The sequence below is a fragment of the Schistosoma mansoni genome, chromosome 2 (genome assembly GCF_000237925.1).
Source record: "Schistosoma mansoni strain Puerto Rico chromosome 2, complete genome".
Taxonomy (NCBI): Eukaryota; Metazoa; Platyhelminthes; class Trematoda; order Strigeidida; family Schistosomatidae; genus Schistosoma; species Schistosoma mansoni.
In genome coordinates, this window is record NC_031496.1 from 7374475 (window position 1) to 7391620 (window position 17146).

The 17146-nt window shown below is 38.2% G+C and overlaps 1 protein-coding gene across 1 annotated transcript in view; it reads right to left on the reverse strand.

The window, feature by feature from the left end:
- Smp_159180 (putative gamma-tubulin complex component 3 (gcp-3)) overlaps positions 1–17146 on the reverse strand; it is a gene marked incomplete at both ends in the record, with an annotated part of 32668 nt that overhangs the window by 12052 nt on the left and 3470 nt on the right. The window contains 3 exons of the mRNA XM_018795526.1: positions 6433–6535; positions 11271–11825; positions 14304–14504. Coding sequence (XP_018649830.1) covers positions 6433–6535; positions 11271–11825; positions 14304–14504 — 859 coding nt within the window. The remainder of the gene's footprint in view (positions 1–6432; positions 6536–11270; positions 11826–14303; positions 14505–17146) is intronic.

The following is a 17146-nucleotide window of genomic DNA, read 5'->3' on the forward strand; positions in this document are numbered from 1 at the left end:
TTGAGAGAACTATTGATTTAATGGTATAGAGGTTACAGTACAAATGACTTCTATATTGACATTTGCTATTGCAAAATACCAAAAATTTTTCGAGAAAATTCCGGGAAGAATTATTCAACAAAAAGTCTCTTTTATTAGTTTAAAATAATGCATATGAAGTTGAAATTTCTATTTTATAGTGAATAATTTTCATAACCATCTAGAAATTCTCTATCAATATCAAAGCACCGCACTACATGCCCCCAAATGCCCTGGTACGGTCGAGAGTGGGGAGAGTCAGCTTTCCCTCTCCAAATGCTCTCACACGACCACGTGCATACAGCCACTATCACAGAACTCCTACTCACTACCTTCTCGCATCAGGGTAATGTTTACGAAATTGAGAGGACGAGAAGCAAACATCCAATGATTTAACTGGGTTGGTGGACAAGGAGGATCCATCTAGGGGAGTTGGAAAGTCCTGACTCCAAACCAATGATGCGCATGGGCTCGAGAATCCTAAGGAAACAAATAGCGTGTGAACCTATTGTTGGTCATTGGCTACCATGAGACTGCATCTCTTTACGTTACTCCATCGCCTTGTGGATTAGACTTTTAGGTCAAAGGCTCGGGATGCGGGCCCCTAAGAAACTACCTGTTTCAGTTTGGGCACCTGGAGAGTATCACGCCCCACACAAAAGCCAAATGATAACTGCTACTTGAAAAGTTACCCTTGTTTCAACTCTCGTTCCGGCAAATCGTATTCACAACCGTTTAATAAGATTTGTTTTTATTTCTTTTATACTACGTCACGTATGTTCCACCCGTTATTTTTATCTTGTCAATTTTGTTTCTTAGCTTATACAGCAGCCCGACTAGGGTGAAAACCCAGTCCTATCTAAATGATCTCAAGTCACTGACTGGTCGAAAGTTGAATGCTACAACGACTACGAATACTGAAGCAATCTTTCTGAAACCACGTATACCACTCAAACTGACCTCCTTCAACGTTCGCACACTGATGCAGATCGGACAACAGTTAGGGTTGGCTATGTCTTTAAAAAGTCTCAGCATCAATGTTCGTTGTCTATCCAAGACCCAGATATAAGACTCTAGTGAAGTACTACAAATTCGATCTCCATCTGTTGCTCTAGAGCTGAGGTACCACTAATCCATCGGATCCCCATTAGCAGTCAGTTATATGCTGTTAGACTAGAAATTTCCATCAAAGTGAGAAATCGGTGTGAGAAACGATTTTTTTCATCATCACCTACGCTCCGACAGATTGCAACTCGGATGTGTTCAGAGATGAGTTTTACTACCAGTTAACTGTCCTTCTACAAAAAGTGAGTTCGACAGATATTGTAGTATTAGCTGAAGACTTGAATGCACAGGTCGGAAGTCTAGGCATATTATTTGCATTATTTGAAGCTGCAGTTGGTTCGAAAAAGCGGAGGTGGTCAGCGTATGACAAAGTGTCGTGGTATGAAAGGAAGCTGTACAGAACTGGCTTCTGTTGGTTTTTCACGACTACCTGGTTGGGGTCCTAGAGATGATGCAACGCAGAGGCTTCAGACTTTATCAAAAATGGCTCAGAGCAGGAGCTAGTGGATATCCTGCTGTAACTTTCACTTACTTCCTTTATAAAAGTGAAGGTTTGTGTTCAAATAAATAGTTATAAATGAATAATTTCACTATATTATTATCAGTCGGAGCTGATTGTATTGAATTTCTCTTTATCTTCACAAAATTATCGGAAGATGGGTTAAAGATCATTCATTGATGAATGATCTTACTACTCATATGATAGCTTAAATCCAAAGTCTAACAGACAATATGGCTTTTTACTTGAGTAAGAACAAATGTCGATTAATAATATGATTTAAAAAGTTAAAACAACGCATATAAGCGAAGAATTGTGTTTCCAATCAAGTCATCAACAGGAAATACAGTAGTATTTATATGTAAATATGAAAAATATTATGAATAAGCAAGGTAATCTGTTTCAATGATAACAATGAAAAGGATCTCATAACTAATTATAGTAAGCCATAATTATAGATTACTAGTAAGGTAGGTAACAGACATGGTAATAAATCTAAGAATAATAAACAGTATGATAACGTGACCACATATATGGACATAGAAAGTAGGTCAACTGTTCAAAATAGTAAACTTTTTGAAATAATAACTATTAAGAATAATATGTGAATAGTCAGTTTGAGTATGCAGATGTTAAAACAAGCAAACAAAGGGTAGAAAGAATTAATAATATCGTCTGTTCAAAGAAACGAACAGAGATATTACAAACGTTTTGTAGAACATGAGAACTAGGATTACCAGTTCGGATTCCTACGGCTTCTGACATACGTAAAACGAGAATGGACCGCACTTGAAAAATCTGAAAGCATTTAATAAACTACTCTGAGTCTTTCAGTTCTACTTATTGTTTGACCACCATAGACTAAATATGATAAAATGGAGCTTTTTGGCTTTTTCCAAACCACAAACGGAGATGCTTGCTAACTCATTGACAAAGTTGTTTAGTTATACGTAAAATGAAGCTTTTTCCATAAGAGCAGCTGAACTGTTTGCATATATACTAAATAACCACTATTCGATTCGAATCGTTACTTTTAGTCATCAGATTTCAAACTTGTGTTATCATCTCGTTTAATAGTCATTCTGTAACAAAAAAACGTTTAAGATCGAAATCCTGTTTTACTTTGGATGAGATCATTTGTAAGGTTTCCAACGTCCAACAAGTGTGACATAGCACTTTCGGTTATTGTTCCATGAAATAAACAGGTAAGTGCAGTGTATTAGAGTGTAATCTTCATTAAATGATTCATTTGAGACCATAGCTTATAGTATAACTGTGTTTTCCATGTTTGGGTTATATTGAACATGCTCATAGAAAATACTTTTATATAGCTTCAAACCCTACTTCAGTCCTAGCAGTCGGATAACTATTATCGCATCCGACTAACAGATCACAAGTTCGAACAATGCTCCATCTAATTTACTTCAGGTAGCTCCACATACACAAGAAGTATGTGGCTGAAAAGTGAGTAAAACCACGTATTCGACACATGAAAAGAGTATGATTTTCCTAATACCCAAGTGTGTAAATGGAGGTGAAATAATTTACTGGGAAACCAATCAGGTCTAAAACAGCCACTACTGGATTTTTGCGCAACATCAAAACTTGATGACAGATAGCTTATATCTTAGTAGAAAATACAAATATTCATTTACTAAGATGCTTAGAATTGACAAAAATGAGAATAAAAAAATGAAACCATGATTTATGAATTTTCAAAAGTAATCAAAAGGTTTTTAATGTTTAAAATTAAATCGGTAACTGCAGAAGCATTCATTAGTATAGCTACAAAGCATTCTCACAAACTATTGCTAACAATTATTCCTAGCCTGAAATTTCAACCACAACTTCTAACTTCAACTCCTAAATCTAAATTTTCCTTGGGTTACTAAGCGACGAATAGTTTATTTACATCACATGCATTCTGATTGGCTAAAAGAAGTCGTCTTTACTTTCCCACGGTCACTTTAAGGGTCACTAAAAGTTGCTAGTAAAGCATAGTCACACCCAAATATGTATACATAATTACAAATGTGCAACTGATTTTATATCGCATCTTGTAAATATGCATATTTTGAGCATGAAACAAATGAAATTGACCAATCAGAGTAAAGATAGCGACTGTTGAGTTACGTGCCATTTTTAAAACGAGTTTACGGATAGCTTACCACCGGGTATAACGTTCTTGACAAGATTTCTAATTTACCTTATTTAGATGGTTATATGATCGTACGTCATCAACAGAATGTTGGACTATTGGGAAGCATTTTATGTAGCTATGGTCCGGAAATGACATCCAGAGAAGCCATGGGGTCCAAAGATGATGTTGCTTTTGAGTACTAGGGTTTACCATGCTTGGGGTGAAGTCTATGAGTTGAATTACCTTGTTAGATAAGTCACAGTAATGTGAAGTTAGCTAACGCTAACTTAACAGAATATGAACCCCGTATGATGATTTCCACAAAACACAATTAAAACATATTTCCAATACATTCACTTAGAAACTAAAACAGTTTATTAAGGAAGAGTTTATCGAAAATTATTACTGAGTGAACCAGTAAATGCATTTTTTGTTACGGAGTTATCAGTATATGACGTAATGGAGCAAAAAACTTAGGTTTACTTCAATTTTATTAATTTACTGGATACATAAATGTTACTGGGCTTTTTCTATACAAAACATACACTACTGATAAACTGGTAAGAAAAGATTGTTTTTACTCAAAAAATATTTTAATATGCCGGCGTGTTTGCTTAACCGCTTCGAAAAAGGTCAAAAAGGAAGAAAGCATTAAAGTCAAGTTGTGGTTGACAAGGTGATGTCGTATGAGTCTACATCTGCTTCACGTGAAGTTGATGTTCTTCCTCGAAAGGACTGAATAACAATGATATCTAAAGCTTTAGAACTATCAAAGAGAGAGATCATAAGGTTTGATGTTAATCCCATGAACTACTAGAGTTTCGTAAGCAATTTTGAAGACTGTTTTGATGGAAGTGTTGGATAACGATCTAGGTTAAACTATTTGATTCAGTATTGTGATGGCGAAGCCAAGGCTACTATTGTTCATTGTGTCTTGCTCGAACCAGAAGGCCATCGTAAGGCATTAGAGCTTCTCAAGGAAGCGTCCGGTCAAAAGTATATCGTGGCCTATGCATTTATTGATAAGATGGTATTAAGGAGATTGACCCAGGTAATTTAAGAAGACTCTCGTGAGATGCAGATTTGTTAGCTAACGCTCAGGCAGATGAACTATGTATCCGATCTGAATTCTACAAAGAGTATAGAGAGTATGTTTTTGAAACTCCCACTACACTTACAAGGAGAATAGGTGAAAGTGGCATGTGAAATTCTTAAGACGGGTAGAGAGTCTTAATTTAAGGACATTTGTGAATTTGTGAAAGAGCAGTCGGATATTGCTAATACAAGATACGGATTTTGGAAAGAGTTTATGAATGGCACTTTAAGCCTCCGGGAGCTAGTCATCAAGGTGGTGTATGGGAACGCATCACAAAGTCAATAAGAATTTTACGATCACTTCTGTCTCAGAAGGTACTGACGGATGAGACTTTGGAGATGTTTTTTAATAGAGGCCGAAGGAATACTAAACAATCTGCCACTTGTCAAGCTAGTTAATAACTGTGATAATCTGGATACACTCACACCAAATAAGTTATAATTAGTTCATAGAGGTGTATCATTCGACGAAGCGCAGGTGAGTAAAACATGGAAAAGCAACAACTAGCTAACCTATACTGGAACAGATGGATACGGGAGTACCTAACAACCCTTCAAGCGAGATCCAAGTGGTTGGACATGAGAAGAAATATACAGCAGGGAGATTTAGTGTTAGTAAACAATATTGGCTCACCGAGAAATCTATGTCTGAAACTTATAGTTAGACAAGTCGATTATGGTCCAGATGGTCAAATCAGAACAGTTCGGCTGAAGACAGCAACCGAAGAGATCAGCCGGGATATACGAAATCTATGACTGTTAGAAGCCAATTATTCGAACGCGACAAAGGCGAAGCTTGGGAGTGGTGTCCACTTGGGGGAAATGTTAGTTATATCCATAACTAATCAGTCAATCAGTCAGGACTCAGTAGCTGAGTGGATAACGCGATGGCGTTTGAAGCGAAAGTTACTGGATTCGAGTGCCAGAGTGAACATCAACTCTGAGATGCAGGTACATCCGACTGACGAGTCCCAAATAGGATGAAACGCGCGTGAAACTGGATTCCACTGCTAGCCACCATCCATCTTTGCTTACCCGTTAATGTTCACCATTAATATCTTCTGTTATTACATAATGCTTTTCATCTTACACTTCATTACACTGTCTCATGTAGCGCGTTTTCAACTTCCTTTATTTTATTAAGTACTTTCTGTGACTGCGTACATAAACTAAAGTTCAGTTAGTATAAATTAGAGCATAGGTTGATTACTTCAACTCTATACATATTTACTCATTTACTTATATACATAAATGACAATAGGTTTATATGCTAATCAAACTTAAAAATTCCCAATGCCATTAAAACATCAATTACGTCAAACCATTCCATATATATATATATATATACCACCTATCAAATTACACATGTAAGAAATGCTACTACAATCGATTTAAACAATGCATATACCTGTTATTATCGTTACTATTATTATTGTGGAATTACATCAAAATTTTACATACATTATATCAGTCTAAATAATTGCTTAGACATATGAAGATATTGTGCTGTACACGTGAGTGTGTAAGGATGTAAGGGTCTTGGCTTATAAATCCATTCTGTGAATCAACACAATAAAAAGACAAAATAACTATATAACATTTGAACAAAACAAACCTTTTTTTAAACGTGTATGACGAATAGATTCACGATTTTTAATGCCTTGTTTTTCGCCACACACATGAATTAAAAAGTTGATCGATTTACCAGTAACAAGAATCTAGGAACATGGAGATAGTAAAAAACAAGAACAAAATGGTTGGAAATCCTCAACGATAAAAAATTAAAATACTTCTTTATATTACACCACAAACTGGTTTTACCTAGAATATCATTCAGAACAATAGACTATTGGATTGTTGCTTTGTACTAGTGTGGGGTGCACCTCATATGTGGATAGATATAAGTAGTATGAAGCAGAAATAGAATGCAGAACAGCAGATAACTCCGCCTCGAGCCCCTCTGAGGTTAATACCGGTACAAAGCCCGGATAAAGGAGGAGTGTTGGGCATAGGGTTAGCGACCCCAACCCGTAGAAAACTAACTCGCTAAAAATTGCTGCAGAAATGAAAAGGTGCAACCTAGTGGTGCTTGGAATCAGTGAAACACATTTGACGCAGGTTAGACAACAAAGACTAGCTTCAGGGGAGCTGCTGTTATACTCCGGCCATGAAGAAGAAAATTCCCCAAATGCACAAGGAATTGCATTAATGCTGTCCGATTAAACACAAAAAGCACTTATAGGATAGGAATCTCATGAACCAAGGATCATCAAAGCCCCCTTCAAAACAAAGAAAGAGGGCATTACAACGAACGTCATTCAATGCTATACGCCTATCAACGATTACAATGAAGACGTTAAAGATCAATCCTACGATAGGCTGGAATCAATCGTCGAGAAATGCCCAACAAAGGACTTGACCATTCTGATGGGAGACTTAAATGCCATAGTTGGAATGGACAACATCGGATACGAAGACATCATGGGACAATATGGACTGGGAGAAAGGAACAAAAATGGTGAGAGATTTGTAAACCTATGTGCCTTCAACAAACTGGTCATAGGTGGTACCAAATTCCCATACAAACGCATACAAAAAGCCACATGGACTTCACCGGATCACAATACACAGAACCAAATCGACCATATCTGCATCAATACAAATTTCAGGAGGACGATGGAGGATGTGAGAACCAGGAGAGGAGCTGATATAGCATCAGGTCATCATTTGCTGGTCGCCAAGATGAAATTAAAACCTAAGAAACACTGGAGAACAGGGTGGACAACATCACAAAATTTTAGTATGGCTTTTCTTCGAGATGCTGACAAACTCAACAAATTCATGATAGCCCACAGCAATAGGTCCCAGGACTTTCACAATCTACTCACTGGAGAGGGAACTACCATGGAGAATAACTGGAAAGGGGTCAAGGAGGCAATCACTTCAACATGTCAGGAGGTTCAGGGCCATCACAACGAATGGATCACTGTTGGTACACTGGATCAGATTGAAGAAAGGAGAAACAAGAAGGCAGCAATCAATATCAGACGAACAAGAACATAAAAAGCCAACGAACAAGCTGAATATACAGAAGTAAACAAGCAAGTGAAGAGGAGCATCAGAATCGACAAACGTAAATATGTGGAAGATTTAGCAATGACGGCGGAAAAGGCTGCAAGAGAAGGAAACATGAGGCGATTGTATGGCACAACAAAGCAACTCGCTGGAAATTATCGTAAACCAGAACGACCAGTGAAAAGCAAGGAAGACAAAGTAATCATCAACATTGAAGAACAATGGAACAGGTGGGTAGAACACTTTAAAGAACTCTTGAATCGACCAGCTCCACTGAACCCACCCAACATCGAAGCGGCACCCAAGGACCTCTCAATCAATGTTGGCCCACCAACAATCGAAGAGATCAGCATGGCCATCGGACAAATCAAGAGTGGCAAAGCAGCGGGACCAGACAACATTCCAGCAGAAGCACTAAAAGCAGACGTAGCAGCAACTGCAAAGATACTCCATATTCTTTTCAGAAAGATTTGGGAATAAGAACAAGTACCAACAGACTGGAAAGAAGGACACCTGGTCAAAATACCAAAGAAAGGTGATATCAGGTGTGAGAATTACGGAGGCATCAGTCTTCTTTTAATATAGGAAAGGTCTCCATCAGAGTGTTGTTAAACAAAATGAAGGACTTCGTAGACATCCAACTTCGAAACCAACATGCTGGATTCCGTAAGGATCGACCGTGTACTGACAAAATCGCAACACTACGGATCATTGTGGAACAATCAATTGAATGGAATTTATCACTCTACATCAACTTCATTGACTACGAGAAAGCGTTTGATAACGTAGACAGGACAACACTATGGAGGCTTCTTCGACACTACGGCGTGCCTGAAAAGATAGTCAATATCATACGGAACTCCTATGATGGACTAAACTGCCAAATCGTGCATGGAAAACAACTCACTGACTCGTTCGAAGTAAAGATCGGCGTCATGCAAGGTTGCTTAGCCTCACCCTTTCTCTTTCTCCTGGTGATCGACTGGATTATGAAGACGTCAACATCTGGGAGGAAGCATGGGATACAATGGACAGCTAGGATGCAGCTGAACGATCTAGACTTCGCAGATGATCTGGCTCTTCTATCACACACGCAACAACAAATACAGGAGAAAACGATCAGTGTAGCAGCAGTAGGTCTGAACATACACGAAGGGAAAAGTAAGATTATCTGATACAACATAACATGCACCACTCGAATTACATTTGACACAGAAGCTTTGGAGGATGTAAAAAGCTTTACATATCTGGGCAGCATCATTGATGAACACGGTGGGTCTGATGTAGATGTGAAGGCGCGAATCGACAAAGAGCAGCATATTTACAATTAAAGAACATCTGGAACTAAAAACAACTGTCAACCAACACCAAAGTCAAAATTTTCAATACAAATGTCAAGACAGTTCTACTGTTTGGGATGGAAAGCTGGAGAACCACGAAAGTCACCATCCAGAAGATACAAGTGTTTAATAACAGTTTTCTACGCAAGATACTTCGGATCCGTTAGCCAGACACTATCAGCAACAACCTACTGTGAGAGAGAACCAACCAGATCCCAGTGGAAGAAATCAGGAAGAAGCGCTGGAATTGGATAAGACACACATTGAGGAAAGCACCCAACTGCATCACAAGAAAAGCCCTGACTTGGAATCCTCAAGGCCAAAGGAGAAGAGGAAGACCAAAGGACATATTACGCCGAGAAATGGAAATAGATATGAGAAGAATGAACAACAATTGGATAGAACTAGAAAGGTAGGCCCAGGACAGAATGGGTTGGAGAATGCTGGTCGGCGGCCTATGTTCCATTGGGGGTAACAGGCGTAAGTAAAGTAAGTAAGTACCAACAGTAGATTGAAATAAATAGAACAGGAAAGAACGAGGAGCAATTGGAATAACCAAAGAATTAGAAAAATAATGAAGTATGTAAAGGACAACTGAAGAAAGTTGTGCGAATGAGGTATTTAATGTATGATCTTCATATTTTACAAAGACACTGTGTGATTTTGCATAAAACAAGAAATTGGTTTACCGTTTTTGAGCTTTCATTCACTATACTAGAAGTGCGCTACTACTCAGAAGGTGTGGATCCACAACCTCATCAAGGATAATTTTCTTTTATGGACAATAACATAGTATTTTTGGAGATTATTTACATATTGAAAAGATCACTGAGAACCAAAATGACTTATAAAATTTAATGGACAAAAAAAATCAAATATTTTGAATAGTTAATTATTTTACCATTGTTTATACCTAATCTCTTCTAATACCACTGATACTGTTACTACTTCTACTACTCTAACTGGCATTTGCATTGATAATTACATCTAGATGTACTTATATGGCGTGGCAATTTGAACCAATGCACATATCTGCCATGCTCTAAATTACATATGACTGGCTGACATCGATTTACAAACTCATCCGTTGGATTCTTTTGTCATACGCTTGAGGACAGTTGTTATCACAATTTTTCATCATATTTTGTCCGCTTTGGGTTACCAGTTTACTTGCTGTTTTGTAATTTTTTATACTGGCCGCACAAAATGTGCTCTTTCCAAATGCATACCTGAATATTGTTTAGGTTGGTTGTCGAAATGTGCATGAAAACCACCCATTAGCTCAATTGTTGAACACCTAGGAAATTGTGGGCATTTACTTCCGCCTGAGTCCTCGTTCGAAATTATTCATAAATTGAGATAAGCTGGTTCCAACGGAAGCTAAATAAGAAACTTGTGGTGCTTCGTCAGTTCGGGTCAGATTTGTGTGCAGAAACGGTATATTCAATCTTTTAGTTTAACATGGTTTGTGTACCTTATCATATTTTATCAGTTATTCCTTGTTGTGTTCATCTTCGCTTCTTCATCTTCCTATATTCTTCAAGTATACAGCTGCCTCTCCAATCTCTGTTTTATATCTTATATATCTTTATTCGTTCATACCTTCATCTTATTTACAATTATTAAACAAGAAATCTTTCATATCGCGTTTCTATATTGTTATTTCATTATGATTCCTCTTTGACTATTACGTAGCTAAATTTTAACAGAATTTTAGTACCTATGTCTTCATCACTCTACTTCTATACTAATTGAGGAAAGAATACTTTACAAAAGGCAATACTGCATAGTTCATTCACGAAATTGATTGATGGAAAATTAACAATTTGAGCTAAGCTCTTTTTATAAGAAACAGCGATACCATATAACTGCTTAAATCGAAGTGGAGTGAAGGGTTTGGAGTTGTAACTCATTGGTTAAGAGTTATACACTCTTCAATTAATAGGCCATTACTGTTCAGTTAAACAAAAAATTTCCTTAACGTTTTTAATAAGACAACAAAATTTAATTCACGAAATTATACACATAATAAATATACCTTATTAGCTTGGCTTGCAGTGATAAATACTGGAATCATATTATGCCGAAGATTATATTTATCATACCATAAACGATCCATTTTCACTGACGGATCTGATTCAACAAAGAATTCTTGATATGGATCGTCTAGATGACCATCATAAATCCATTTACTAATAAAATGTAACAAACTGGAAGCAATATTGGACATTAAATGTCGCATAATCAAAGCTACTTCAGGATCTCCATGAAGTGTATAAGAAAACACTGCAGATGCTAATGCTCCACCCCTTAAACCGCGACAAACATCACATAAGCTGGCTAGAAATCGTAGTCTCAACCGAGGCTCTTGAGTCCATAAAACCAACCGAGTTATTGTCAACGGTTGAAAAAAAGATAACGACGAGGTTGACTGATGATCACCGGTACGATCGGCATGAGAATCCAAGCCTCCAACATCACCATGCATCAAACTTGCAATATTTTCTAGCGATCTACCATAGTCTGTGCCTTGATCAGACTGATTAGTGTGATGATCTCCGGAAAAATCATGTTTATCTTGATTCAGTTGTGACTGATAAATAATAAAAATATCAGACAAGAATAAAGAGAAAAACTCGATTCAAACTTTGATTGATTACCACACATAGTTGCTTACAGTATATAGAATAACACTTCATTTTTATATTATATACTACTAAAATACAGTAGCAAATATATATAGTCTTTCGTTCAAGTTCTGACCATAGCTACTACCTTGAGGAGATAGTCAGGCTTCTTATCATGATGACTTAAACGAGCTACATTGACTGGAACATTTGTTTCTTTAAATTCTAACATTCCAGATAGGTCGGCTGGGAAACAGTAAGAATAAAAGCAGCAACTTAAGGTCTGAGGATGAAGTTGTACTGCTAACCTAAGTGGGGTGTGACAAAAATAAAGCATTTTTCCAGACAACTAGCATCTTCATCGATGCCGGTTTCTTATGAAAGAAAGGAGGGTTCAGAAAGGGTCAATCCTAAAAATGTTGCACCTTACCTTACCCCGAGATTTTCTCCGGCGGCAAGGTCTTTTTAAGTACGGAGCTAACACATCGAAAAATTCCAATGTTTTATCGTGCTCAAACAATTGTCCACTGAGCTCTGCAGTCGCGCTCTCAAGTAACAAAGACTGATACTAACTCAACTTCCTTATTAGGTCTCTCAACAAGAAATATTCTTGTATGGTATGGGCAACTGAGAAGTGACACCTGCTCTCATACTTCTAACAACACTTGAGATCATATTGTTCACCATGAGTTTAAGCCACACACATACAAAAGAGTAACAAGTCCTGAAATTCATGTTATAAACAAATTAGTCGTATATAGAATACGTGTCTGCCAATCAACCCATTAATATTATACCTATGTTTTTTTTAATAGAAAAAGTTCGGAATGCATTAGATCATGAAGAAAAACTGAGTGTAAAATCTTATTACAAGTCACATATATTTTTCGAAATTTAAAAAGGTATCCTGGTTCTCAGTAAGTAACTAAAAATTATTGATTGCAATGTTGATATCCGATAACATTTTATATTGTGTATTTTCAACGATTGAAAAAAGTGTTTCTCACTAATCTCATACAGATATTAACTGATGTATAATATTAATTATTAGACGCTATACAGCTATTTATTCTCAATATGATTGGTAAAAGTATAGAGAAGTAATACTCTTTGATAAACATCAGAGAGGAATTCTGCTTACGGTCTTCATACAGTTACAGTGTTTCACACACAGAAAAGTTAAAAAGTATAAATGTAATCCATCTGCATAAATCGAACTGGATGATTTTAAATAGACAGGGAAATAAAGAAATAGTGATTGCATTTAGCTATTCCTTAGAATAAAGCCAATTTACTCAAGCTCCTAGTAACAAGAAGTCTAGTGATATAAAAATCACCTTTGAAAAATATATTAAACCGAATAAAATATCTACGAAACCAACTAGTACACTGAATGGATCATATCAACAATCAGTCAAAATGAATCATTGCTTCGAGTTCTTTACTCATACCATGAACGCCGAAAATCAACTCATTCAATCAAATAGACCTCTAAAAATAATTTCAAAAAGTGAAAAATAAGACAATCAATCCAAAGAACCCAGTCCACTGTTTCTTTTAAGAATAAAAGTGTTACTCTAGTAAAAGAAAATTGTGTTAAGACGTTATGATAACACGAAAAATCTTCATAACTCTAGAATAAAGTCATCAATGTACTGCCTTTTAAAAATGTTCGACGTAATACACACGGAAATCATCAAGATGTAAATCTGCTGCAACATGAATTTAAAACTTAACTACACGATCACACGAAACGTATAAAAGCCTAACGTGCGATAAACAAGTCAGATTCTGTTTTGTACATCATCCTAATTCCGGTCAATACCCTATCGTGTAATATCGTATATTATTTATTAATCTGTTTGGTTGCACATACGTGCTTTTTTTCTCAAACAAGAAACTTTACAACACTTTAGTTACCCGGTAAATCTTTAAAACCCAAAACTACATTGAGAAAGATTGAAATTTGCGATATCATGCAACCTAAAAAAAATGGGTATTGTCTTTCAATTATACAATTTACTTACGAAAAATTAAGCTCATAATGTTTCAAAAGCCCTAACTTCAAACTGTAATAGCATACAACAAATTTTGAGAGCTCTCACTAACATGGATAGAATAAATAAGTTCTAGTACACGTTGATAACAACGCCTGATAACAAATAACCACTTATATAAAAGAAGTGAATGTTGTTTGTTCAACTAAAAATAACACAGTTCGAAATAAATAGTAAGATAATCTTATATCTATATTTAAAGGACTACAGTTTGTTATGAGAAAAACGATTATGGCGATATATTACAGAGTCTATTAGCGAATAATCAGAAATGAAAGTTTACTTAAACTCATAAGACCTCAAATATATTAAAACATATGAATCAATTAAATATATCAGGAAGTTTAACCACCAACTATATATAAATATATCTATAAATACGCTTACTTCTAAAGTGGCGACCAGACGGTAATACTCAGTTAAGTGTTCATGTAAGCCAGAAGCAAAACTTTGTACAATAGTCCCAGCAGATCTATCATTTCGAGCACGACTTACAAATTGTTTAATTTGATTATGTAACCATCCGCATTCAGCTATCCTATGAATTGAATCTTGCTGACCGACAGGAACATTTGCAGTTGATACTAACTGGGGGGAAAACAATTTATCAAAATATATATTGCACATTTTATCATGAAGCCAACATAGAGAAGAATAGATTTTTCTTATTTTATTTAAACACATATATATTGGTACAAAAGGGCACCAGATACATATGCGCCACACAAAATAATGAAAGTAGGAAGAGAAAGGATGAAAAGATAACGCGGACTAAAATGTACAACCAGAAGACTCTTTCAGTTAAGAAAGTTAGAACCACTCTTTATGTAGAAAGTAAAAGAAGGTTGCAGCAGGATCGCCACTGGCTTCTATTCTGAGCCATATCTGATAATGTCTCTAGCCACTGTGTTGCACCATCTCTCGGACCCCAGCCAGGGAGTCGTGAAGGATCAACAGAAGCTAGCCCTTTGCAGCTTTCTTTCATGCCACGATACCATGTCATACACTGACCTCCTCTCCGCTTTTTCCAACCAGTCCCAGAGTCGGCAAATAATGCACGACGTGGAATTCTCTGGGACGACATTCGTAAAACATGTCCAAGCCACCGAAGTCGGTGTTTCAAGATGGTGACACCAATTGAATTATCGTCTCTGCGCCCGAACACACGATGCCGAACCTCTGCATTACTAACATGGTGTTGCCACTGGATGTCAGCAATCCTTCGGAGACAACGATGATCGAACACAGAGAGACGTCTAACATCCTCAACTCGGAGAGGCCAGGTTTCACAAGCATAGAGCAAAACTGCTCTCACCGACGCGTTGTAGATCCGACCTTTTACAGCCAGACTAACATCACGAAGGCGCCAAAGATGGCCCAGATTGGCATAAGCCGCTCTGGCTTTCATTATACGTGCATCAATCTCATCACTCACGCCACCACCAGCACTTATATAGCTACCTAGATACACGAACTTCTCAACTACTTCAATCTGCTCACCATCTAGGGTGAGTGCAGGATGAGAATCCTGCCAGTCTTGTAGGAGTACTTCGCACTTGGAGGGTGCAAAACACATGCCGTACCTGCGGACACTGACTGCCAACTGATTAAGTGCGGATTGCATGCCTTGGGCATTATCGCACAGTAAGACAATATCATCCGCATACTCGAGGTCGAGAAGTCGTTCTCCAGGCAACATATCCACACCGCCATTACTTACATCCATCAGAGCTGTTTCCAGGATGTCGTCGATGGCAAAGTTGAAGAGGAATGGTGAGATTGGGCAACCCTGCCTAACCCCACTGCTCGAATGGAACAAGGGAGAAAGGTGGTTGTATGCCCTCACTCTGCCTGAGGTGTTCGTATACAGGGCCTTTAAGATGTTAATGAACTTCTCAGGTACACCCTTCTTCAATAGACAATCCCAGAGAACAGTCCTGTCCAACGAATCGAAGGCAGCCCTGATATCAAGAAACACTACGATTGTTGGCCTGCGATAAGTATGACGGTGTTCTAACATTTGGCGGAAGGTGAAGATGTGATCAATGCATCCTCGACCAGAACGAAAACCAGCCTGCTCCTCGCGAGTCAATCGTTCTCGGGTTTTAAACAACCTTCGAAGAATGATAGAAGCCAATAGTTTGGACGCAATCGGAAGTAGATTTATCCCCCGAAAGTTATTACAGGAACAACGTGAACCCTTTTTAAAGATAGGGACGACAATCAACTCATTCCATGATGTTGGAACACTTTCTTGCTCCCAAACCTTTGCAAACAACACCGTCAGTTCCTTAGCCAGAAAGTCACCACCATCTTTAAAAAGAGCCAGAGGTAAGTCATCTGGGCCCGGTGATTTGTAGCGCTTCATGAGTTGGAGTTCCTTGCGGACTTCCGCCTCGTTCGGTGGATCAGTCGTCACCGGCCATGGGGGGCAGGACAAACTGGTTGATGTTGCCGGAGCAGCAGGCCAGTTGAACTGCCCTTCGAAAAATTCCGCCCATCGTCCAAGACGTCGAGAGATGTTAGTGATTGGCATCCCGTCATCCTCGTAGATTGTTTCACTCACACCAGACTTCTTGCTGCCAGTGGCTCGGATGAGTTGGAAGAGCTTCCGGCAGTTACCAGATGCAGCTGCTGCTTCCATCTCGTTAGCACGCTGCGACCACCAGGCTTCTCGGTCCTTACGCAAGCTTTGCCCGATTTCATTACGTAACAGCCTTCGTTTGTGGTCAAACTCACGGTCACCCGGAGTAGACCGACGGGCTTCCATCAGTTGTAAGGAGCCAGAAGGAACCCAGTGCTTGTAAGCGGGACGTTTCGCGAAGCCGCAAGCGGCTTTACTCGCCATTTTCATGGCGTCGTGAAGATGCAACCAATGCTCATCTATACTTTTCGGTGGGATGGTAGCTAGCCTAGAGGCTAGCTCCGCTCGATACTTACTGGAAACAAAAGTTGCAGCCAGTTTACTAACATCAATCCGTTGGTGGTGGTCAATCCTTCGGCCACTGAAAAGTAAGGTGAGATTGGCGCAGACCAGGGCATGATCAGACTCCAGATAGGTACTCCAAAAGGAGCGGCAGTCTTGTACACAACCACGCCAGCGGTAGCTGATCGCGATGTGATCAATCTGAGTCCAGGCTTGAGATGCAGAGGGAGGACGCCAGGTGGCACACCGGAGATGACTGTGTCGGAAGTTAGTGCTGGCCAGAAACAGGTTGTAGTCTGTGCAC